Genomic DNA, 26901 nt, shown 5'->3' with positions numbered 1-26901 from the left:
AGGAGGAGTAGGCCTTCCTAATTTAGCTGACTATTATCAGGCTGCGCGACTTGCTCAGGACGCTCTCTTGAGTAAACAATCAAGTAATGTGATATGGACACAGATAGAAAGAGATATACATAGACAGGAATACTCGGACGATATCTTATGGAAGTTAGGTGGACAGGGGCCAAATACTAGGGCTAAACTTCCCACTACTCTACATACTATCTCTATCTGGAAATCAGTGACCAAAAACCAGACTCTTATTCCAACAAATACCTGGGCCAAACCGTTAAGGCTTCTTTTACCAAGAGAGATACAGGGTCCACTAGGGAAATGGGCAAACAAGGGGCTTTACAGAGTGGCAGACTTTTTGCCGAACGGGCGCTTGACAATGTTTAATCAATTACAAGACATCATTCATCCACATAAATTACACTGGTACATATATCTACAAATATTATCAGCCCTGAATAAACATCTTACACAACATACAACAAGGCCAAAGACCAATCTAGAGAGACTATGCATGACTCTGAATAGAGAAAAACAAACAATTTCTAGATTATATTTAGACATCCAAGAAAACAAAGGTAACACTAAGTCCAACCTAATGTTAAAGTGGGAATCAGAGTTAGGGCTTACCATTCCAAGAGAGGAATGGATACAAATCTTTTCTGACTCATGTAGAGGCCTGATTAGTGCGGACCTTAGGGAAAACACTATTAAGACTTCATTTAGGTGGTATTTGACCCCAATAAGAACATCTCACTTCTCCCCTAAGGACTCCAGACTCTGCTATAGAGGATGTGGAGAACAAGGTTCATATATACATATGTGGTGGAGTTGCCCCATAATAAAAAACACATGGACCCAACTGAATAATTTGTAGGGCAAATTACTTGACGAGCACATAACATTAACAATCCCTCAGGCACTTCTAAACAGGAGGCTCGACCATTTTAATTCGGCAATTAATAAATTTATTAAAATTCTATGCACGACAACTAGGACTTGTATAGCGAGACATTGGAAAGTCGGAGCTCCCACGTGGAGAGAATTGATAGACAAAATCCAAGATATATATCTAATGTCAGAAGGGACTGCCCGGATACAGAGTAATCATGACCAGTGTTCCCTCTAAGGCTAGCTTTGTGAGCAGCCCAGCAATTAAACAGTTAATTAGAGCAATTAGTAAACACTACTCAATGCAGACTGCAAGGTGTGGTTTCCTTATTAACTGTTTCACTGCAGGACTGCTCACAAAACTGGCCTTAGAGGGAACACTGATCATGACCAGTTTCAGAAGGTTTGGTTTTATTGGATCATGAACAGAAGTTCAGGAGGGGAATAGTCACACAAGGGAATCGAGAGAGGTATCTAGGAACTTCTAATACAAGATAAGAGAGTTAATGGGGAGAATGAAAACTTAGTATTCTAGCACTAATAACCAAGAGACCCAACAGTTGATGTTCATCAGATACTATTGAAAAGAAAGAAAAGACCACACAGTTCAGTTTGATTTAAAATGTTTATTACGTTTTTTTTATTAGGTTTTAATGTTGTTACATAAAAGAGAAAAATTATCTTAAGGCACAGCAGGTCATGCAAACCCGACTTAATCATTGATCATTCTTGAGTAGAGTGCCAGGAAATACAATAAAGATAGGGAGGAAGCAAGGACATATAGACTTTAATGTCAATGGAGATGATGGACATTACAACACCTGTCCACCATGATTGAAAAAGTATTAAGAAAAATGGTTTGAATACCCCTATCTTACTATGCATGTGTCCTTTTAAAGTTATGGAAAGCTACTGAATGAAACTATATGATTCATGTATAAAAAACTTTGGGTTTGTTGCAAATGTTATGTCTGTATGCCTTTTGATATATAATAAAAGATTTTAACATAAACAGTATGTATTGAGTCTTACTATGTTTTCTAATATTGTATGCCTCATTTGGATACTAAGAACACTAAGAGAATGTAAATTTGATAATAAAAGTAAATTGGAAAGTTGTTTAAAATTGTATGTTCTATTATCATGAAAAAAAAATGTGTTTCATGTATTTTTATGTTAAAATATTTGTTATTAACATGTTAACATTCAACATTTTTCATGCCGGTTACCAAGAATTGCATTTGTAAAATATCAGATAATCAAGCTCAGTCCTTTTTAACACTGATCTTGGTACGCATTATAATTGAAACATACAGTACTGTCAGCTGGTTACCAAGATCTAGATGTCCATTTGAGTCAAAAGCTTATTTCTTTTCTTGGCTTATCTTTCTTAGTTTATTCTCCACTCTTACTTATAATTTGTTTCCTTGAAGCATTGTTCATCTCGCTCAGTACAGTGGATTAACAATACCTGGCATGATATCTAAAAAAATGTCGACTATATATAGTTTTATCGAACTTTATAACAAAGAACTTAACAAAAATAAATTTTGGTTACTGAAATTTAACCTAGTGTGTAAATATATTTGTTTGTTGCTTACTCTGATGTCTCTAGTGAGGGGGGAGGGGGTAAGTGCTATCCCAATCCTTCTTCGTCAGTATAACCCTGTGTCAATCTATCTCTTCTCTGGCTAAGTTTCCCCTATAATAATTCAAGTTGTCTGCATCAACCAGTAATACTAGATTTTATGAAATACGTCTGTCATGCCTAATATCGTTGCTGCTGATTCATGTAGTAAATATGTCATTTTAATTTTGTCCATTATATCCTGTCATGTCGGTGTCCCTTCTTTCCAGTGTCTGGCAATGCAAATTCTCGTAATAGTCCACAATATACTAATGAAGGTGTTGATGTGTTTGTGGTAGTTTAATAATGATGTGTTTAATAAACCTTTAGACATGATTAGAGATATCTGATCATCCAGCAGTGTGCTGATATAGGTGGACAGGGTTGTACAAATATAGTTAACCTTGGGGCATTCCCACCACATATGTGCATAAGTGCCTTCCATTTTGTAACAGTATCTAGTACCTCCATTCAGGAAATGGGATGTTCTTAGTGGAGTTAAATACCACCAAAAGATAGTTTTAAAGCAGTTTTCCCTTAAGTAGGTGCTAGTCAGGCCTCTACAGGAGGAATAAAATTTCTCATTCCATTCGTGCATATTTAGTGTTGTTCCTATATCTGATTCCCATCTAAGAATGATGGGTATTTTAGTATCACATAATGTTGATTGTATTGTTATGTATAGTTGTGATATAGTTTGTTTGGTCTATTATCAGTGCTGCATAGTTTTTCTAGAGATGTTCTAAATTGTATAGGTATGTTTGAAGAAAACATATTGAGAGCAGATGTAATTTGTAGGTATAAGTACCACTGAAGGGTGTCTGGTGCTATGATATTTTGTACTTGAGTGAAAGTTAAAAGTTTGTTGTGTGAAAGAAAGTCCCCTACCCGGTAGAGGCCTTTGTGTTTCCATTTATCTATTTGTTTTCTATACTCTGCCGGAATGAGCTACCGCAGGGGCATTTTGGAGGAAAATTCTGGTAGCAGTGTTTTTGTTTTGTTAAGATCGTCCAGTGGTTAATCGAGAAATTAATGGTTTGAGGGTAGTTTTGGGTTTTGTGTTGATATATAGATCTATATATCCATATAAAGTCTTCTGGTGAATTTTGGTTTCCCAAGTCTGATTCCAACTATATATTTTCTCATGGATACTAATAATTATGTCTTGGCTAATCTGGATGCGTCATAGTAGTCTATTAGGTTAGGGGCTCCAATTTCCCCTAGCTGTCTATGTCTGGTTAGAATGTGGGAGGGAATTCTCGATTGACTGTAGGGAGGTTAAATCCGGTTGGGGGAATTGAGACAGGTAGAGTTCTAAACAAGTAGAGTATTCTTGGAAGAATATTTATCTTAATGGCAGCTACTCTGCCATACCAGGAGAAGTTAAAATGTTTCCATTTCGCAATATCTTTACGTAATTCTTTGAAAAGTGGAGGGTAATTGACTTTGTATAAATCTGCATACTGAGTGGGCAGTTTAATTAATGTGTTTTAACCCACAAAAATGTGAAATTTGTTTCTATAAGTTTTTTCGTATGAGCTGGTAGTGCTATTGCCATGGCTTCACATTTATCCATGTTTATTTTATATCCTGATATGGCAGAAAACCACTGGAGAATCTCATAAAGGTGTGGGAGGGAAATCAGAGGTTTAGTCAGCATTAGCAAGACATCGTCAGCAAAAAGGGTTATCTTATAATCAGTATTTTTTATATTTAGTCCGGTAATGTCCGTGGATCGTCTAATACTCGCTGCTAAGGGTTTCATGCATAGAGCAAACAGCAGGGGGATAGCGGGCATCCCTGCCTGGTGCCATTTTTAAAATTTATAAGTTTGGAGTGATGACCCATAGCTCTAAATGTCGCAGTGGGTTTGGAATATATACTTTTGAGAGCATGTATGAAAGGGCCTGCAGGCAATATGGCAGCGCTGAGCTCCATACCGCACACAAATACCAGCCCTGCTTTGAGCTGGTTTTACGTGCTTGTGCACGATTTCCCCATAGACATCAATGGGGAGAGCCGGCTAAAAAAAAGCCTAACACCTGCAATAAAGGAGCGTAAAGCTCCGTAACACAGCCTCATTGATTCCTATGGGGAAAGAAAAGTTATGTTTACACCTAACACCCTAACATAAACCCCAAGTCAAAACACCCCTAATCTGCCGCCCCCGACAACGCCGACACCTACATTACACTTATTAACCCCTAATCTGCCGTCCCCAACATTGCTGCCACCTACCTACACTTATTAACCCCTAATCTGCTGCCCCAATGTCGTCGCTACCTACATTACACTTACTAACCCCTAATCTTCTGCCCCCAATGTCGTTGCCACCTACCTACACTTATTAACCCCTAATCTGCTGCCCCCAATGTCGTCGCTACCTACATTACACTTATTAACCCCTAATCTGCCGCCCCCAACGTCGCCGCCACTATACTAAAGTTATTAACCCCTATACCTAACCCTAAGTCTAAACCTAACCCTAACCCCCACTAACTTTAACATAATTAAAATAAATCTAAATAAAAATTACAATTAATACCTAAATAATTCCTATTTAAAACTAAATACTTACCTGTAAAATAAAACCTAAGATAGCTACAATATAACTAATAGTTACATTGTAGCTATCTTAGGTTTTATTTTTATTTTACAGGTAAATTTGTATTTATTTTAACTAGGTAGACTAGTTAGTAAATCGTTATTAACTATTTACTAGCTACCTAGTCAAAATAAATACAAATTTACCTGTAAAATAAAACCTAACCTATCTTACACTAACACACAACATAACACTACAATTAAATAAATTACATTAATTAAATACAATTAACTAAATTACAAAAAATAAACACTAAATTACACAAAATAAAAAAGAAATGATCAAATATTTAAACTAATTACACCTAATCTAATAGCCCTATCAAAATAAAAAGCCCCCAAAATAAAAATAACCCTAGCCTAAACTAAACTGCCAATAGCCCTTAAAAGGGCCTTTTGCGGGGCATTGTCCCAAAGAAATCAGCTTTTTACCTGTAAAAAAAATACAAACAACCCCCTAGCAATAAAACCCACCTCCCACACAACCAAACCCCCCAAATAAAATCCTATCTAAAAAAACCTAAGCTCCCCATTGCCCTGAAAAGGGCATTTGGATGGGCATTGTCCTTAAAAGGGCATTTAGCTCTTTTCCATTGCCCAAACCCTAAGCTAAAAATAAAACCCACCCAATAAACCCTTACAAAAATCTACACTAACCCCCGAAGATCCACTTACAGTTTTGGAAAACCGGACATCCATCCTCATCAAGCCGGGAGAAGTCTTCATCCAAGCGGGGAGAAGTCCTCAATGAGGCCGGGAGAAGTCTTCATCCAAGCGGCAAGAAGTGGTCCTCCAGGGGGGCAGAAGTCTTCATCCAGACGGCATCTTCTATCTTCATCCTTCTGACGCGGAGCGGCTCCATCTTCAAGACATCCGGCACGGAGCATCCTCTTCTGTCGATGGCTACTGAAGAATTAAGGTTCCTTTAAGGGACATCATCCAAGATGGCGTCCCTTGAATTCTGATTGGCTGATAGAATTCTATCAGCCAATCGTAATTAAAGTTGAAAAAAATCCTATTGGCTGATGCAATCAGCCAATAGGATTGAGCTTGCATTATATTGGCTGATTGGAACAGCCAATAGAATGCAATCTCAATCCTATTGGCTGATTGGATCAGCCAATAGGATTAAAGCTCAATCCTATTGGCTGTTTGCATCAGCCAATATGATTTTTTCAACTTTAATTCCGATTTGCTGATAGAATTCTATCAGCCAATCGGAATTCAAGGGACGCCATCTTGGATGACGTCCCTTAAAGGAACCTTTATTCTTCAGTAGCCGTTGACAGAAGAGGATGCTCCGTGTCGGATGTCCTGAAAATGGAGCCACTCCACGTCGGAAGGATGAAGATAGAAGATGCCGTCTGGATGAAGACTTCTGCCCGCCTGGAGGACCACTTCTTGCCGCTTGGATGAAGACTTCTCCCAGCTTGATGAGGATGGATGGGATGTCCGGTCTTCAAAAACTGTGGGTATTCGGGGGTTAGTGTTAGGTTTTTTTAAGGGTTTATTGGGTGGGTTTTATTTTTAGCTTAGGGTTTGGGCAATGGAAAATAGCTAAATGCCCTTTTAAGGGCAATGCCCATCCAAATGCCCTTTTCTGGGCAATAGGGAGCTTAGGTTTTTAAATAGGATTTTATTTAGCGAGTTTGGTTGTGTGGGTGGTGGGTTTTACTGTTGGGGGGTTGTTTGTATTTTTTTTTTTTTTTTACAGGTAAAAGAGCTGATTTCTTTGGGGCAATGCCCCGCAAAAGGCCCTTTTAAGGGCTATTGGCAGTTCAGTTTAGGCTAGGTTTTTTTTATTTTGGGGGGCTTTTTTATTTTGATAGGGCTATTAGATAAGGTGTAATTAGTTTAAATATTTGATTATTTCTTTTTTATTTTGTGTAATTTAGTGTTTATTTTTTGTAATTTAGTTAATTGTATTTAATTAATGTAATTGATTTAATTAAGTGTAATGTTAGGTGTTAGTGTAAGACAGGTTAGGTTTTATTTTACAGGTAAATTTGTATTTATTTTAACTAGGTAGCTAGTAAATAGTTAATAACTATTTACTAACTAGTCTACCTAGTTAAAATAAATACAAACTTAGCTGTGAAATAAAAATAAAACCTAAACTAGCTACAAGGTAACTATTAGTTATATTGTAGCTAGCTTAGGGTTTATTTTACAGGTAAGTATTTAGTTTTAAATATGAATTATTTAGTTAATGATATTAATTTTTATTTAGATTTATTTTAATTATATTAAAGTTAGGGGTGTTAGGGTTAGACTTAGGGTTAGGTTTAGGGGTTAATAACTTTAGTATAGTGAAGTTGGGGGCGGCAGATTAGGGGTTAATAATATTTAAGTAGTGTTTGCAATGCGGGACTGCGGAGGTTTAGGGGTTAATATGTTTATTATAGTGGCGACGATGTCCAGAGCGGCAGATTAGGGGTTAATACATTTTTTAAGTGGCAGCGATGTCCGGAGCGGCAGATTAGGGGTTAATCATTTTATTAGTGTTTGCGATGCGGGAGGGCCTCGTTTTAGGGGTTAATAGGTAGTTATGGGTGTTAGTGTACTTTTTAACACTTTAGTTATGAGTTTTATGCTACAGATTTGTAACTTAAAACTCATAACTACTGACTTTAGATGGCGGTACGAATCTTGACGGTATAGGGTGTACCACTCACTTTTTGGCCTCCCAGGCAAAACTCGTCATACCGGCGCTATGGAAGTTCCATTGAAAAATGACTTCTTTTTTTTTTTTTTTTTTTAAACAATTTTTTATTGAGGTTGTTAAATGATACAACAATAAGGAGAACACAGAGTTTGTCAGTCAACTAACAAAGAGATATACAATGACATCATAGATGAAGATATTAATACTAACAGGTAGATGTATGTTTTGCTAATGAAAATATGGCAGACTGGGAGGTAGGAGACCTGAAAATCTAGGCTGAGTAGCAATTTACTGGTAAAGAATTGCTCATAAGTAGTTAGCAGGCTTTATAGGTCTCTAACGTGCAGACAACAATGAGGCAAAAAAAAAAATGAATAAAATAAAAATATAAAAATAACTAAATAAATGCCTACTTGTATATGAAAGATAGGAAATCAAACATTGTTTACAACAATAGTATCTGAGATAGAGATTACAACAAAAATAAAAATAAAAAGGACTAGACAAACATAAATGGAACCTCTTTTTCTTTTAAGGGATTTTGGGGGAGGGAGTCAGTGGGCAAGAGCCACTTGTATAATATGTTGGGGAAAGGGGGGAAGGGGGGCGTGTCCTACTAAATAAAAAATATAGGTCTACCAAAAAATATGGTGGCTGGTGTTAAGTCAGGTTCTGTAAGTATCATAGGTTTTATTAAAGTTAAGCCTGAAATACTAATACAGATGAGATTGGTTCTAGAGGCACTTAAAGTAAAAAGGATATATGCACGGTCTGCAGGTTCTAGTTAGATGTTCCTGAAAGGTAGACTTCTTGGGAAACTAGGCAGTGTGTTAGACAGTTCAAAAATCATTATGACTAGAAGGTAAAATTGGGCTAATACAATATGTGGCTTAGAGCCCTCAGTAGTGACAGAGAACCAAAAGGTGTCTCTGTACTCGGGTAATATAAATAGAAAAACACATGAGGGCTCTAATTTTTGTTTTGTATCCGTCATGGTGTAGGGAGGATCTAAGTCCCAAAGCAAGGTTATGAGATATTGGGAAGCAATGGTAAAAAGAAAAAAAAAAGAAAAAAATAGCAATGATATAGATAAATGGTTAAATAAATAGTGTGGAGGGGTTACTTCCAAATCTCAAAATATACATTAAATAAGAGTGTGGGGGGGGTAAAACAATTACCCTTCTATGGCATGGTTCGGACCCCTGAGAAACTACGGAGAGGATAGGATACAACCAACCAATGTACATGTACCTATATTGATAAAGTGATTTGAAAAGAATAATTATGGACTCTAGAAAGAGACCATAAAATTCAAAACACAGGCGCTAAAGCAGCTTAAAATAGAAAATATATAAAAAATGGTTTGTGAGCATATAGCGCAATCTATATATGCAAATAATGACACCCAGTGCGGATTGAATCAACAAAAGAAGTGTGAACAACTCTGGTTGTATCCAATCCGCACGGAGGTCTCTCTGACCATATATAAAAAACATCAAGCTCGATGCAAAAAAACTACTTATGAAAATCAGCTCCAAATATAAAATGTAATTTATGCAGAAAATTGTAATTAAAAATGTATGTGAAGATATACATATATAAAATATATAAATCTGTAAAAATAAGAAATATATAAAAATATATATAAAAAATAATAATAAGCTCATAAGATAAATTTAAATGGTTTAAGGAAAATATAAAAGTATATAGAAAAAAATATATATATATATATTAGTGACAATCAAAAAGGTATATTTCGAGGAAGGACAGCAGATGACCCCAGAAGGATACATTGAAAGTTTAAAGTTAAAAATTGAAAAATGTATATATAAGCTAGATATATAGATAGAATAGGAGGTCAATCTTTTAGGAAGCAACCAATGTCAAAGTCGACATTCAGACCTAGTGGTTGTAACGTTTTTAGATCAAAGATCCATTTACTTTCTCTTTTTAAAAGATCATTAATTATATCTCCTCCTCTCCATTTCTTTTTTACTTTTTCTATTCCGAGATAGGAGAAATAGTTTAAATTCCCATTGTTACACACCCCAAAGTGTTTGGCAATTGGTAGGTCTTTGTTTCTTTTTAGTGTAAAATTTTCTATAGACCACATATGTTCTCTGATACGCGTACGTAGGGGTCTGGAGGTCTCACCTGTATATTGTAGACCACATTTGCACTGAATGATGTAAATAGTATTGCTATCCGAGCATCTAATGAGATCTTTTATCTTGTATGATTTTCCTGTTACATTTGATTTAAATTCAATTAGAAAAAGATAAAAATAATTAATTCCAAAACACCAATAGAAGACAGGCTGTGGACAATAAGCATGATTTTGACCACTTTAGAACTCGAGATAGGTCAGATCCACATAACCAACATATTACTAGAGATGAAACGTATTTAAATGTAACCACTTCAAATAGCCATGCACAATCTCACTCTTTCCCTAGAAGACAAAATGCCCAGAATATTGAGTACAGAAACTCTAATGTTTCAACCAGAAATTATGAACATACACACCAATCTAATAGACATTCAGACTATGACCTAAGATTGTCAAATAGATTCTCTCCGTTGTCCAATCATGTAGACACTGACTATAGAAGACCTGACTAATATAACGGATCTCCACAAGTTTTGGGGAACCGTTTTTTAGGCCACGGCTCAAGTGTTCAACCAAGCCCATTACCACAAAGAATGGTAAGAAAAAGAAGGGCTTCAGAAAGCGAGGCAACAGGGGAGGACTTAGGCGAAATAAAAAAGTCAAGGGTTTAACTAGTATAGAAACTGAAAAGAACCCAAATATAGGCATTTTCAATCTTAGCAAAGAACCTTTAAGTGAAAAACATGAGGAAATTTTAAGTAAAGGATTGTCTTTTGCTCCAACTAGCAATCTAAATAGATTTAATACGTTTGTGGATGCTCACAAATTTGTACGAAAATTAACAGTAAAAAAATGGTTTATGAGATCTAGTGCTGAGAAAGCAGCCTCTAACTGTTTGATATCTGATAAATTTATTCATACCAACCTAAAAGAGAAATCTAAATTTTACCCAAAAAATGAAAAGGGACCTATCATTGAATCTTTTGAAAAACTGATACTCAGGGACATTGAAAATTTATCTGAAAAAAACACTTAAAAATGCTCATAATAATACAACTAAAAAGCAACTAAAAGTAATAAAAGAATTGGAGGAAAATAAAAACATCACGATCAAGCCCGCCGACAAGGGCGGCGGGATTGTGGTTATGGATAGTTGCAATTGTCAAAAAATGTGTAATGATATAGTCACAGATGAATTGACTTATAAAAAGCTAAAGTTTGATCCCACAGAGAAATACAAATCCAGTTTAACATCCATTCTTAATAAAGCTAAAGAGGAAGGAATCCTAAATGTAAAAGAACGTGAATACCTTCTTCCTAAGTTTCCAAAAATTTCTCTGTTATATTGTCTGCCCAAGATACATAAGAGCATGATAGATCCCCCAGGCAGGCCAATTATTTCAGGCATAGGCTCTCTAACAGCCAATTTATCTGAATATTTGGATGTTTTCTTGCAAAAATATGTAAAACTCCTTCCATCCTTTCTAAAGGATTCAACAGACGTATTGAATCTTATTAGGGATGTACCATGGCAGGATGACTATTTGTTGGCATCCTGTGATGTTGCATCTCTATATACGTGTACCAATCATAAAGATTGACTTAAAGCTATTAATTTCTACTTAGAACAAGATATATCTATGAATTATGAACAGAAGACTTTTATTTTAGAAGCCATTGAGTTTATTTTGACACACAATTTCTTTTTCTATGAAGGATATTTTTATAATCAAGAGAGAGGTACAGCGATGGGCACCAGGTTTGCCCCAAGTTATGCCAATTTATTTATGGGGTATTGGGAACATCACTTTTTATCAAATTACCCACTTGGGGCAAGCCTGGTGTCCTTCAAGAGATATATTGACGATATTTTAATTATTTGGCGAGGAGACTGTCCATCACTAGATAAATTTGTTGAAGATATGAACACCAATGAAATTAATCTCAAATTTACCCATACACGTGATAAAACCACTATCAACTTTCTTGATTTAGAAATTTTTGTTAATGACAATGAATTAAATGCTCGGACCTTTTTTAAAAAGGTTGATGCGAATAGTTACATCCATTATACTAGTTGTCACCATAAAAAATGGCTGGACAATATCCCCAAAGGGCAATTTTTGAGGATTCGTAAAAACTGTACAAACCTGACAGACTTTGAAAATCAGTCAAGTTTGATAAAACAAAAATTTATAGAGAGAGGGTATAGAGAAAGCGAGATAGATAAAACTCTCAATGAGGTTCGATCAGTCGACAGAAATTCCTTACTAATCGCCAAACCTAAACAAACTATACACACCGCTAACAAAGATAGGGAAGGGAACGAGCAGATATTCATTCCCTTCATTACAAATTATAGTCAAAATAAATATTTACTAGAGAAGATTTTGAACAAGCATTGGAAGTTACTTAAAAATGACGAAATACTAGGCCCTGGTCTTCCACCAAGACCACAAGTAGTGTATAAAAAAGTGAAAAATCTTAAGACCATTTTGGCACCAACACATAATACTAATAGTCCTGTGAACAGTGCTAACCAATTAGACATAAAGGGCAATAGCCTTTTAGGCTTTTATCCCTGCTTAACCTGTAAGTCTTGTGAACACTCAACTAAATGTAGAGAATTTAAATCAAATGTAACAGGAAAATCATACAAGATAAAAGATCTCATTAGATGCTCGAATAGCAATACTATTTACATCATTCAGTGCAAATGTGGTCTACAATATACAGGTGAGACCTCCAGACCCCTACGTACGCGTATCAGAGAACATATGTGGTCTATAGAAAATTTTACACTAAAAAGAAACAAAGACCTACCAATTGCCAAACACTTTGGGGTGTGTAACAATGGGAATTTAAACTATTTCTCCTATCTCGGAATAGAAAAAGTCAAAAAGAAATGGAGAGGAGGAAATATAATTAATGATCTTTTAAAAAGAGAAAGTAAATGGATCTTTGATCTAAAAACGTTACAACCACTAGGTCTGAATGTCGACTTTGACATTGGTTGCTTCCTAAAAGATTGACCTCCTATTCTATCTATATATCTAGCTTATATATACATTTTTCAATTTTTAACTTTAAACTTTCAATGTATCCTTCTGGGGTCATCTGCTGTCCTTCCTCGAAATATACCTTTTTGATTGTCACTAATATATATATATATTTTTTTTTTTTCTATATACTTTTATATTTTCCTTAAACCATTTAAATTTATCTTATGAGCTTATTATTATTTTTTATATATATTTTTATATATTTCTTATTTTTACAGATTTATATATTTTATATATGTATATCTTCACATACATTTTTAATTACAATTTTCTGCATAAATTACATTTTATATTTGGAGCTGATTTTCATAAGTAGTTTTTTTGCATCGAGCTTGATGTTTTTTATATATGGTCAGAGAGACCTCCGTGCGGATTGGATACAACCAGAGTTGTGCATCTTAAATAGAGGCATATATGTACACATGTAGTTGTTTTTTGGCACGATATAGTATATGTTAGAGCATCGAGTGAACTGTGATACACAAACACTACGGCTGGCAAAATATCTTGGAATACATACGCCCACTGACGTAAATTTGGAGCCTTACGCTACTGAAAGGAACATATAGGATTCAACCACCGATCTCCGGTGTAAGTAGAAGTGAAAACCATATTTTGTTGCCTTTTCTGTCGTTTTATTGGTCTTCCTCATCTCGTTCCAGCTCTTATTGAAGATCTAAATCCTCCTTCAAAATCTGGGCTAATTGAAAAAATCATCACATCGAATCTCAACTGGAAATTGATTAAACTTTTCACATTGTTTCATTTTTTGTATTATATTGTTGCTAATATGTATACTACACTTCAATATTGCGCCTGATCAGCGCTTTTATGTGTGCAAATCATTTTATTCTATTTTTCCATTTATGTAATTAAATATATATATTTTATATATTTCTATTGTTCACACTTCTTTTGTTGATTCAATCCGCACTGGGTGTCATTATTTGCATATATAGATTGCACTATATGCTCACAAACCATTTTTTATATATTTTCTATTTTAAGCTGCTTTAGCGCCTGTGTTTTGAATTTTATGGTCTCTTTCTAGAGTCCATAATTATTCTTTTCAAATCACTTTATCAATTGAGGTTGGGAGTTTCCTCTTTATCACCACAGGTTTAATAGTTTCCCTTTTTTGCGCATAGCCATATTCCTTAGTAGGCACAACAGCCCATACAGATTTAAGTATACAGCATTTAACAAGCTATCATAAAATAAGAGAGTGGTGTTAAAATACAGGGAGTGCAGAATTATTTGGCAAGTTGTATTTTTGAGGATTAATTTTATTATTGAACAACAACCATGTTCTCAATGAACCCAAAAAACTCATTAATATCAAAGCTGAATATTTTTGGAAGTAGTTTTTAGTTTGTTTTTAGTTTTAGCTATTTTAGGGGGATATCTGTGTGTGCAGGTGACTATTACTGTGCATAATTATTAGGCAACTTAACAAAAACCAAATATATACCCATTTCAATTATTTATTTTTACCAGTGAAACCAATATAACATCTCAACATTCACAAATATACATTTCTGACATTCAAAAACAAAAGAAAAACAAATCAGTGACCAATATAGCCACCTTTCTTTGCAAGGACACTCAAAAGCCTGCCATCCATGGATTCTGTCAGTGTTTTGATCTGTTCACCATCAACATTGCATGCAGCAGCAACCACAGCCTCCCAGACACTGTTCAGAGAGGTGTACTGTTTTCCCTCCTTGTAAATCTCACATTTGATGATGGACCACAGGTTCTCAATGGGGTTCAGATCAGGTGAACAAGGAGGCTAGATTTTCTTCTTTTATACCCTTTCTTGCCAGCCACGCTGTGGAGTACTTGGACGCGTGTGATGGAGCATTGTCCTGCATGAAAATCATGTTTTTCTTGAAGGATGCAGACTTCTTCCTGTACCACTGCTTGAAGAAGGTGTCTTCCAGAAACTGTCAGTAGGACTGGGAGTTGAGCTTGACTCCATCCTCAACCCGAAAAGGCCCCACAAGCTCATCTTTGATGATACCAGCCCAAACCAGTACTCCACCTCCACCTTGCTGGCGTCTGAGTCGGACTGGAGCTCTCTGCCCTTTACCAATCCAGCCACGGGCGAATCCATCTGGCCCATCAAGACTCACTCTCATTTCATCAGTCCATAAAACCTTAGAAAAATCAGTCTTGAGATATTTCTTGGCCCAGTCTTGACGTTTCAGCTTGTGTGTCTTGTTCAGTGGTGGTCGTCTTTCAGCCTTTCTTACCTTGGCCATGTCTCTGAGTATTGCACACCTTGTGCTTTTGGGCACTCCAGTGATGTTGCAGCTCTGAAATATGGCCAAACTGGTGGCAAGTGGCATCTTGGCAGCTGCACGCTTGACTTTTCTCACTTCATGGGCAGTTAATTTGGGCCTTGGTTTTTCCACACGCTTCTTGCGACCCTGTTGACTATTTTGAATGAAACGCTTGATTGTTCGATGATCACGCTTCAGAAGCTTTGCAATTTTAAGAGTGCTGCATCCCTCTGCAAGATATCTCACTATTTTTGACTTTTCTGAGCCTGTCAAGTCCTTCTTTTGACCCATTTTGCCAAAGGAAAGGAAGTTGCCTAATAATTATGCACACCTGATATAGGGTGTTGATGTCATTAGACCACACCCCTTCTCATTACAGAGATGCACATCACCTAATATGCTTAATTGGTAGTAGGCTTTCGAGCCTATATAGCTTGGAGTAAGACAACATGCATAAAGAGGATGATGTGGTCAAATACTCATTTGCCTAATAATTCTGCACTCCCTGTATTTGGTGAGTTTTATTTTTAGCTTAGGGTTTGGGCACTGTTAAAGAGCTAAATGCCCTTTTCAGGGCAATGGTTAGCTTAGGTTTATTTAGATATAATTTTATTTGGGGGTTTGGTTGTGTGGGTGGTGGGTTTTACTGTTGGGGGGTGTTTGTATTTTTTTACAGGTAAAAGAGCTGTTATCTTTGGGGCAATGCCCCGCAAAAGGCCCTTTTAAGGGCTATTGGCAGTTTAGTGTAGGCTAGGGTTTTTTTTGGGGGGGAGGGGGGCTTTTTATTTTGATAGGGCTATTAGATTAGGAGTAATTGATTTTTATTTTTGATAATTTCATTTTTTATTTTGTGTAATTTAGTGTTTATTTTTTTGTAATTTAGATAATTGTATTTTATTAATTTAATTTATTTTATTTTATTGTAATGTTAGGTTTTAGTGTAAGGCAGGTTAGGTTTTATTTTACAGATAACTTTGTATTTATTTTGACTAGGTAGCTAGTAAATAGTTAATAACTATTTAATAAATAGTCTACCTAGTTAAAATAAATACAAACTTACCTGTGAAATAAAAATAAAACCTTAGATAGCTACAATATTATATCTATTAGTTATATTGTAGCTAGCTTAGGTTTTATTTTATAGGTAAGTTTGTATTTAGTTTTAAATAGTAATTATTTAGGTAATAATTGTAAGGTTTATTTAAATTTATTTTAATTATATTTAAGTTAGGGGGTGTTAAGGTTAGGGTTAGACTTAGGCTTAGGGTTACGTTAAGGTTACGGTTAGGTTTAGGGGTTAATATATTTATGTAGTGATGTGGGAAGCCAGAGGTTTAGGGGTTAATAGTTTAATTTAGTATATTTCGTTGTGGGGGGCTTGCGGTTTAGTGGTTAATAGGTTTATTATAGCGGTGGACAGCAGATTAGGGGTTAATAATATTTAAACAGTGTTTGCGATGTGGGAGGGCAGTGGTTTAGGGGTTGATAGGTTTATTATAGTGGCAACAATGTTGGGGAGCGGCAGAATAGGGGTTAGTGAATTTTAATAGTGGCAGAGATGTCCTGAGCGGCAGATTAGGGGTTAATAATATTTAAATAGTGTTTGTGATGCAGGAGGGCGGCGGTTTAGGGGTTACTAGGTTTATTATAGTGGCGACGATGTCGGGGAGCGGCGGAATAGGGGTTAATACATTTTAATAGTGGAGGCGATGTCTGGAGCAGCAGATTAGGGGTTAATAAATTTATTATAGTGTTTGCGATGCGGGAGGGCCTCGGTTTAGGGGTTAAAAGGTCGTTTATGGGTGTTAGTGTACTGCTCACTTTTTAGCCTCACCGCAAAACTTAATACCGGCGCTATGGAAGTCCCATTGAAAAAGGTACTGACGTTGTGTTACAGCCAAAAAGCTGTGCAGTACACCTATACCTGCAAGACTTGTAATAGCGGCGTTAGGAAAAAAGCAGTGTTATGAAGCATAACGATGCTTTTTCACTCATAACGCCAAACTCGTAATCTAGCTGAATGTTTGTAACAGTGCTCAAAACATGTGCATGATCCCGAGCCTGTATAAGAATGCTCTTGTGGAAAGCAGTTAAGCTAATATAAAGAGAAAGAGGTAAATGTTATAATATAGGTAGATGACTAATCTGAATAATGAATGTTTAATTTTGACTCTTGAATAAAATTGATTGATTTTCATATTTACTGAGAACTCTCCATACTGACTCTTAAAGGGACAGTAAAGTCAAAATGAAACTTTCATGAGTACCCATAGGAGTAGCAATGCTAGCTGAACACATCTGATGAGCCAATGACATCAGGCATACATTTTCAACCACCAATCACCAGCTAGCTGCTCCTTAGCCTACTCTTCAACAAAGGATACCAAGAGAACACAGCAAATTTGATTACAGAAGTAAACTGTTAAGTTGTTTAAAATTGCTTGTTCTTTTCAAATCCTGAATGGTTAAACTTTAAGCAAAAATGCATACTTTATGTGAGGCAGTAGTAGAAACCTAGATACTGCAGTACTATAGACCACTGGAGATTTGGCTTAGGGATTAAAAACTTAACATATTTTGATTTGTACCTCTCACTTCCATAGACTGGAGCTCCTTACTCCCTTACCTTTTACTGTTATCCGCACACTTTCACTTTGGCTCTGCTGCTGAGAACGGACTCTTTTTACTGCACAGAAATATTGTCCATCATAATTTTCTGTAATATTGGAAATGACAAAAATGTGCTGTTGCGAGTGTACTTGCTGAAGCTGACATCCTCTTTTGTACTGGTTGCACCAGGAAAACTCCATGAGTCCAGTCCCTTTAGTCACAGAACAGGTTACTTCCAGTCTCTGACCTTCTATCAATAGCCCATCTCTGGGTTGCAGATAAACAGTGACACCAGACGGATGTTCTACTGCACAATTGGTAACAAAGTTGGTAGTTAGTTCATGTCAAATTATATTTTATAATCTGCTGCCCCCAACATCGCCGACACCTACATTATATTTAGTAACCCCTAATCTGCCGCCACCAATGTCCTTTATTAACCCCTAATCTGCCGCCCCCTTCAATCCTATTGGCTGATTGCATCAGCCAATAGGATTTTTTCTACCTTAATTCCGATTGGCTGATACAATTCTATCAGGCAATCGGAATCTAAGGGACGCCATCTTGGATGATGTCACTTTAAGATACCTTCATTCATCTTTAGTAGTCGGATGAATAGGATGCTCTGCGTCAGATGTCTTGAAGATGGATTTTATTTGGGGGGTTGGTTGTGTGGGTGGTTGGTTTTACTGTTGGGGGGTTGTTTGTATTATTTTTTTTTACAGGTTAAAGAGCTGATTACTTTGGGGGAATACCCTGCAAAAGGCCCTTTTTAGGGCTATTGGTAGTTTAGTTTAGGCTAGGGTTTTTTTTATTTTGGGGGGGGGGGGGTTATTTTGATAGGGCTATTAGATTAGGTGTAATTAGTTTAAATATCTGTAATTTGTTTACATGTACTTTTGTATTTATTTTAGCTAGGTAGTTATTAAATAGTTAATAACTATTTACTAACTATTCTACCTAGTTAAAATAAATACAAACTTGCCTGTAAAATAAAAATAAACCCTAAGCTAGCTACAATGTAACTATTAGTTATATTGTAGCTAGCTTAGGGTTTATTTTATAGATATTTAGTTTTAAATAGCAATAATTTAGTTAATGATAGGAATATTTATTTAGATTTATTGTAATTATATTTAAGTTAGGGGGTGTTAGGTTTAGGGTTAGACTTAGGTTTAGGGTTTAATAACTTTAATATAGTGGCAGCGACGTTGGGGGCGGCAGATTAGGGGTTAATAATATTTAACTAATGTTTGCAATGTGGGAGTGCGGCGGTTTAGGGGTTAATATGGTTTTATTATAGTGGCGGCGACATTGGCGGCTGCAGATTAGGGGTTAAAAAGTGTAGGTAGGTTGCGGTGACATTGGGGGTGGCAGATTAGGGGTTAATAAATATAACGTAGGTGTCGGCGATGTTGGGGGCACCAGATTAGGGGTTCATAAATATAATGTAGGTGGGGGCGGTGTCCAGAGTGGCAGATTAGGGGTTAAAATTTTTATTATAGTGTTTGCAATGCGGGAGGGCCTTGGTTTAGGGGTTCATAGGTAGTTTATGGGTGTTAGTTACTTTTTAACATTTTAGTTATGAGTTTTATGTTACGGCATTGTACCATAAAACTCTTAACTACTGACTTTTAAATGCGTTAGGATTCTTGACTGGGCAGGCTGTGCCGCTCACTTTTTGGCCTACCAGGACAGACTCGTAATACCGGCACTATGGAAGTCCCATAGAAAAAAGACTTTACAAAGTTTACGTAAGTCGTTTTGCGGTAAGGCCAAAGAAGTGTGCGGTACACCTAAACCTTCAAGACTCGTAATTCCAGCGGGCGTAAAAAAGCAGCGACCTCTTAACGCTGCTTTTTTACCCTAACGCAAAACTCGTAATCTAGCCGAGGGTGATTTAAACGAAAGCCGTCATTTCTATTGGTAGTGCATTCAAGTCACATGTTAAGCTATTAATTACATTTAAAGAGATAATACACTTCTAATACAATACATGTTAAATACATAGTAGAATCTTGGTTAATGAGCATAAAGTTACATAATATATAATTTAATACATAGCAACCAATATTATTCCTGATAACGCACAACAGATTTTTGCCCAATATTAAAGGATAAAAGGTCAAAAAGACACACTAATCCTAAAACAATTGTATAAATAGTAGTGCAATAGCGGTGCTAAAAATGTTGAACTATGCTTAAAACAATATTGGCAAAATAAGACCATGTTTGACATTCAGTATTCACTAATAGATACACTTGAAGTTACAATATTGTTACATTTAAACTGCCTTATAGATAGTTTGACTAGCAAAATCAGACATTTAAAAGAGCAATATCTGCTAATATCTAATGGGACAAGAATAGTAGCTTGAGACATATTACATGGAACAGAAATAAGAACAGAAATACATTTCTAGTACAGATTATGGCCCTAGTGTGAGCTATCAAAACTCTACACTCAATATATAGACTGGATAATTATAAATATTGTACATTCTGAATGATTTTGAAGAAGGGTTTCCTTTATAGTAACCAACTAAAAATGGAAATAGAGCATTAGATCTATTCCCAATAGTTGATAATATCAAAAACAGAGTTGTAACCCTTTGGTATACGCGTGTCCAATGTAAAAATCCAGAATGCTTCCCTCTTGTGGAGCAATTTAACTATGTTGCCCCCTCGTGATGATAGATTAGCCTTTTCTATTACTGTCCATTTAAAGGTATCATTTTTACTGTCGTGTTTGGTGATAAAATGTGTGGCTATTTCAGAGGATTGATGGGATCTTTTTATGTCAGATAAATGCTGTCTGATTCTTTCCCTGACTTCTCGTGTGGTGCATCCCACGTACTTCCTTGTATTGCAAGTGCACCATATAAGATAAACCACATTCTTGCTTCTACAGTTCACATAGTCCCTGATTGTGTATCTTTTCCCACTCTCAGAATTCTCGAAAAAGTCAGACCTGGTACTGAAACTACATGGTATGCATGGGCCATAGCCACATTTGTGCATACCCTTAGTGGTCAGCCATGTCCTCTCTCTGGAGTTTGTTTGTAATTCACTAGGGGAAATTATATTACCTAGGGTAATACCTCTTCTATATGAGAAACGGCATCCCTGCTTGGTTGCTTCATATAATCTGTCATCAGCTGACAACATTGGGATGTGTTTACGGATGATCTTACACACATCCTCATCATCTGAGGAATATTGAGTCACAAAAGTGATAGGTTGATCCCTGCCGTCAGAAGTGAGGTTCTATTTTTAGCATCTACCTCAGACTTAGCTTTTAGAATCACTTCATTATTATAACCCCTTGCTTTCAGTCTATGTGTTAGTTCTATAGCTTGTCTATTGTAGTCTTCTTCATTTGAGCAATTCCTTTTTGTTCTTATGAACTGGCCTTTTGCTATTGAATATGGCACCATCCTGGATTTTAGTGTGACATCTAAATAGTTGATTGTATTTGGATGAAACTCATAGGTGAATTTGAGACCCCAAGGATTGTCATTCAGATATTTGACAAAATTCTCAATATTCTTCGGATCACCAGTCCACATAAAGATAAGGTCATCTATAAAACGATAGAAAAGACCTATATCTGCACAGAATTTGTTACAATTTCCAAACACATAGACACTTTCCCACATGCCCATAACCAAATTAGCATATGAGGGGGCAAATTTTGCCCCCATGGCAGTGCCCCATGTTTGGAGATAGTAACCATCATTAAAAAAAATTATGTGTTAGCAAAAAATGGGTAACTTCTAGTATGTAATTTATAAATTCTCTGCTAAAAGTGGTCTCTGTGCTTAGATATAATTTTATAGCTTCCATTCCCATCTCATGTGGTATTGAGAAATAGAGTGACACTACGTCTATTGTGAGCCACCCATAGTTATTTTCCCATTTAGTGTGTTCAAGTTTTTGGAGAAGGTGTTAGGTATCCTTAAGATAGCTGTTTAATTTAACCGCCAGTGGTTGTAATAGGCTATCCAGCCATTCTGAAAGTGGCTCACAAAGGGAACCAATACCTGACACAATTGGTCTACCCTTTACCTGTTCAATGGACTTATGTACCTTGGGTAAAATGTGAAAAATTAGAATTACAGGTTTTTCTACATTGAGATAATTAAATTTTTCTATGTCTAGATGGCCTAAAGATAAGCCATCCTCTAGTAAATAATACAGTTCCTTCTGAAATTTTAACATGTGGTTATAAGGTAGTTCTCTATAATCCTCTATGTTATTAATTAATCAATAAATCTTTATTATTTTTCAATTTATCAACTGCTTCTCGTTCCTCTCTAGAGAAGTTGGAATTAATTTTTTGTCCAGATTGTTTTGACAAGCTGATTAAATCTGCCTCCACCTTTTTTGAAAATTTACCAAAATATCACCTCTATCTTGTACAGGATAGAAGATAGATTTGGGTTTGAAACCTATATGGGAATTAATGCTATCCTGTTCGGTGTAATTTTGCATTTCTAAAGCTCTTAGATTAATTAGATCCCTTTGTTCATCGAAATTTAAATTTAAATGTGAAATGCTTGCATCATTACTTTGACTATGTTTAAGGGGGACATGTGTATCTATACTATGTTCTTCAGACTGAGAAAAATAGTGTTTTCTCAGTGTGAACAACCGTATTAATCTATTTACGTCCACTAGGGTCTGAAAGAGATTAAATCTAGATGTAGGGACGAAACCAAGCTATAGCTCAAAACTTTTAGTTCTGTATCGCTTGGTGTGTAGCTACTGAGATTGACCACATTGAGGCGTCCATTTTCTTTTCCTATTGTTGGTACTTGTTTGATTTCTTTTCCTGTCTCTGGGGATAACGTGCCTGATGGATTTTTGGGATTGCCCCTCCCTGGGCTCCCCTTCCTCCTCCCCCTGCAGAGTTTTTTTGGGGATACTGAAAAACCGTCTCAATTACATTTCTCTCTTTATCAGTATTAGTCACGTCACTACTGTCCTGTGTGGGCATTGTATATTTATTCTTAGTACTAGTTGTTATGCTATTAGTATTAGTGTTCTGTTCTAAATAGTTTTCTTCAAATACAACATTTTTCTTGGCATGTGAAGAGTTGGATTTAAGAATCGTTTTGGGCACTGGTGTAAATTGTGTAGTGAATTCTGAGGTTAATTGTTCCCCTTCTGAACTGTAGTTACACCCTGAGTCAGTGTCACTCACTTCCTTACCTTTAACAAACCTTTGCCTATTCCTATTCCTAGATCTATTTTTGTTCTGCCAAATGTATACTCTACCCATACTATAATCATTCTGATCCTGTATGAACTTTTCATGTTTCCCTTGTATAAGGTCTTTCTTCAATGCTTCAATAGTATTTTTTAAGACAATGTCAAATTATTTATATTTAATTTCTAATTTATATAGATCTAGAGCTCTTTGTAATGCTTCAATCTGTTCCCTGACTATTGCTAATTGGTTTTCTTTAAACTCTATAATAAGTTTAATAAGTGCAAATGAACACGTGGTTAGAGTGTTATTCCACTTTTCTATAAAAGATTGATCCTCTGTCATGAAAGTGGGAAATTTTCTTATCCGAAGTCCTCTAGGGACAATCTGCAATGATATATATCTTTCCAATGTCCACTTATCCCACTTAAGTTTAGTCTCCTTTTCCATGAGATTTTCCATCCTTTGGAAGTTATCACCTAAGGGGTTAACAGTCCATGGATCTTTAAATATATTCTCAAATTCCTGTTCCAACTCATTTAAATCAGCAATAGAAGTAAGGGAATAGAAATCCAAATTTGCATCAGTTGTTTCTGTATCCATATTTAAAGTGATACCGTTAAAAAATCCCAGTGGAGAAAAAATGTCTAAACACTGTACAAAGATATATAGGGGCCTATCTATCAACTTCCGAAAGGAGCTTGACGGCCCCTGTTTCTGGTGAGTCTAAAAATGTATCTAGAAATGTATTTAGACTCGCCAGAAACAGCAGTTATGAAGCAGCGGTCACAAAGACCACTGCTCCATAACCCTGTCCGCCTGCTCTGAGCAGGCGGACAGGAATCGCCAGAAATCAACCCGATCGGGTTGATTGACACCTGTTGCTGGTGGCCGATTGGCCGCGAGTCTGTAGGGGGCGGCGTTGCAACAGCAGCTCACAAGAGCTGCTGGTGCAATGCTGAATATGGAGAGCGTATTGCTCTCCGCATTCAGCGAGGTCTTATGGACCTTATCCGCAGTGTCGGATCAGGTCCGCAAGACCTTTAGTAAATAGGGCCCTTAATCTCTTGAATTTTTTTAGAAAAAAAATAAAAAAAAATATATATATATATACACACAGAGAGAAATGCACTCACAGGAACGAACAACCAGCTCAATACCATTGTTAGCCTGTTCTATGGCGATTTACCACCTGGGTGCAACTTCTTTTAGCCCAGCAATGCTTTTCACAGAGTAGAACTCTCCTGTAGTATATCAGTCTGATCCCGCCTATTACGTTCAGTCCAGCGCCGAAATACCAGGCAATTCCTCTCTGAACAAGGAACAAAGCAACCCCAGACGATCGTTTCGGCCTTCATTGGACCTCGTCAGTGAGGTGTAGCAGTATTCCTCTAAGCACACTGAGCAAGGAGTCCACATCTGGTTTCCCCTTTTTCCCATAGGGAGACTAAATACACACAGAGAGAAATGCACTCACAGGAACGAACAACCAGCTCAATACCATTGTTAGCCTGTTCTATGGCGATTTACCACCTGGGTGCAACTTCTTTTAGCCCAGCAATGCTTTTCACAGAGTAGAACTCTCCTGTAGTATATCAGTCTGATCCCGCCTATTACGGTCAGTCCAGCGCCGAAATACCAGGCATTTCCTCTCTGAACAACGAACAAAGCAACCCCAGACGATCGTTTCGGCCTTCATTGGGCCTCGTCAGTGAGGTGTGGCAGTATTCCTCTAAGCACACTGAGCAAGGAGTCCACGTCTGGTTTCCCCTTTTTCCCATAGGGAGACTAAATACTCACAGGAACGAACAACCAGCTCAATACCATTGTTAGCCTGTTCTATGGCGATTTACCACCTGGGTGCAACTTCTTTTAGCCCAGCAATGCTTTTCACAGAGTAGAACTCTCCTGTAGTATATCAGTTTGACCCCGCCTATTACGGTCAGTCCAGCGCCGAAATACCAGGCAATTCCTCTCTGAACAAGGAACAAAGCAACCACAGACAATCGTTTCGGCCTTCATTGGGCCTCGTCAGTGAGGTGTAGCAGTGTTCCTCTAAGCACACTGAGCAAGGAGTCCACGTCTGGTTTCCCCTTTTTCCCATAGGGAGACTAAATACACACAGAGAGAAATGCACTCACAGAAACGAACAACCAGCTCAATACCATTGTTAGCCTGTTCTATGGCAATTTACCACCTGGGTGCAACTTCTTTTAGCCCAGCAATGCTTTTAACAGAGTAGAACTCTCCTGTAGTATATCAGTCTGATCCCGCCTATATATATATCTATATGTACGGGCTTAATAAGTATAGGTGCTAAATGCCTGTAGCTATAGGCCAAAAAGCTAACAGTTCTTTTAGAATGCGGTAAAAAAAAGATGTGTGTGACCCAAAATCTGAGTGTCCAACACTTATTAGACTCCTCTTTCTGATCCCATAATAAGTGATAAATCAAAATTGTATGAACTCTCAGAGTCAGCTCAAAACACAACAATCTTTAGGGTTATGTATTCATAAGTAGCAGATAGGAGCAAAGATTCTGTTAACAAACAGTCTTGAAAAGCCTTATATGGTTAGTCTCTTATTAAATAAACGCGGTACTTGTGTTACCGCGACGCATTACGAGGTTGTTTTAAAAGATACGCAATGGAAATAAGGTACACGATATTAGCGAGCAGCCATAACGCCAAACTCATAATCTAGCTGAATGTTTGTAACAGTGCTCAAAACATGTGCATGATCCCGAGCCTGTATAAGAATGCTCTTGTGAAAAGCAGTTAAGCTAATATAAGAGAAAGAGGTAAATGTAATAATATAGGTAGATGACTAATCTGAATAATGAATGTTTAATTTTGACTCTTCAATAAAATTGATTGATTTTCATATTTACTGAGAACTCTCCATACTGACTCTTAAAGGGACAGTAAAGTCAAAATGAGTACTCATAGAAGTAGCAATGCTAGCTGAACACATTTGATGAGCCAATGACATCAGGCATACATTTGCAACCAACAATCACCAGCTAGCTGCTCCTTAGCCTACTCTTCAACAAAGGATACCAAGAGAACACAGCAAATTTGATTACAGAAGTAAACTGTTAAGTTGTTTAAAATTGCTTGTTCTTTTCAAATCCTGAATGTTTAAACTTTAAGCAAAAATGCATACTTAATGTGAGGCAGTAGTAGAAACCTAGATACTGCAGTACTATAGACCACTGGAGATTTGGCTTAGGGATTAAAAACTTAACATATTTTGACTTGTACCTCTCACTTCCATAGACTGGAGCTCCTTACTCCCTCACCTTTTACTGTTAGCCGCACACTTTCACTTTTGCTCTGCTGCTGAGAACGGACTCTTTTTACTGCACAGAAATATTGTCCATCATAATTTTCTGTAATATTGGAAATGACAAAAATGTGCTGTTGCGAGTGTACTTGCTGAAGCTGACATCCTTTTTTGTACTGGTTGTACCAGGAAAACTCCATGAGTCCAGTCCCTTTAGTCACAGAACAGGTTACTTCCAGTCTCTGACCTTCTATCAATAGCCCATCTCTGGGTTGCAGATAAACAGTTACGCCAGACGGATGTTCTACTGCACAATTGGAAACAAAGTTGGTAGTTAGCTCATGTAAAATTATATCTTACACAGGCCTAGATTACAAGTGGAGCGATATTTATTGCTTCCGCTTATGCGTTAACTCCGCTAGATGTTTGCGTGCGTTGGGTAGTGCCCATATTACAAGTTGAAAGCTAAAATATTTTGCATGAGTGGTAAACCAGCGCGTACAAAAAGGCAATGTATTCCTGAATAAACTTCAATGGAGAGCGAAAAGTGGAA

At 36.7% G+C, this 26901-nt stretch overlaps 1 protein-coding gene across 3 annotated transcripts in view; it reads right to left on the bottom strand.

Annotated features, from left to right (window-relative positions):
* The window catches only part of LOC128651755 (Fc receptor-like protein 5), a 291106-nt gene that overhangs the window by 54989 nt on the left and 209216 nt on the right, over positions 1-26901 (bottom strand). Inside the window, exons 8-9 of one of the 3 annotated variants that reach the window (XM_053704742.1) lie at positions 26365-26655; positions 17868-18158 (exon numbers count right to left, since the gene is read on the bottom strand). The exons of 1 other annotated variant lie outside the window; for it this stretch is intronic. In XM_053704742.1, coding sequence (XP_053560717.1) covers positions 17868-18158; positions 26365-26655 — 582 coding nt within the window. The remainder of the gene's footprint in view (positions 1-17867; positions 18159-26364; positions 26656-26901) is intronic. One more of the 3 variants, XM_053704749.1, reaches the window with a different exon arrangement.

This window comes from Bombina bombina, chromosome 1, assembly GCF_027579735.1.
Source record: "Bombina bombina isolate aBomBom1 chromosome 1, aBomBom1.pri, whole genome shotgun sequence".
Classification (NCBI taxonomy): Eukaryota; Metazoa; Chordata; class Amphibia; order Anura; family Bombinatoridae; genus Bombina; species Bombina bombina.
The sequence above is the reverse complement of the archived record's forward strand: the minus strand, read 5'-3'. Positions and strand labels throughout refer to the sequence as shown.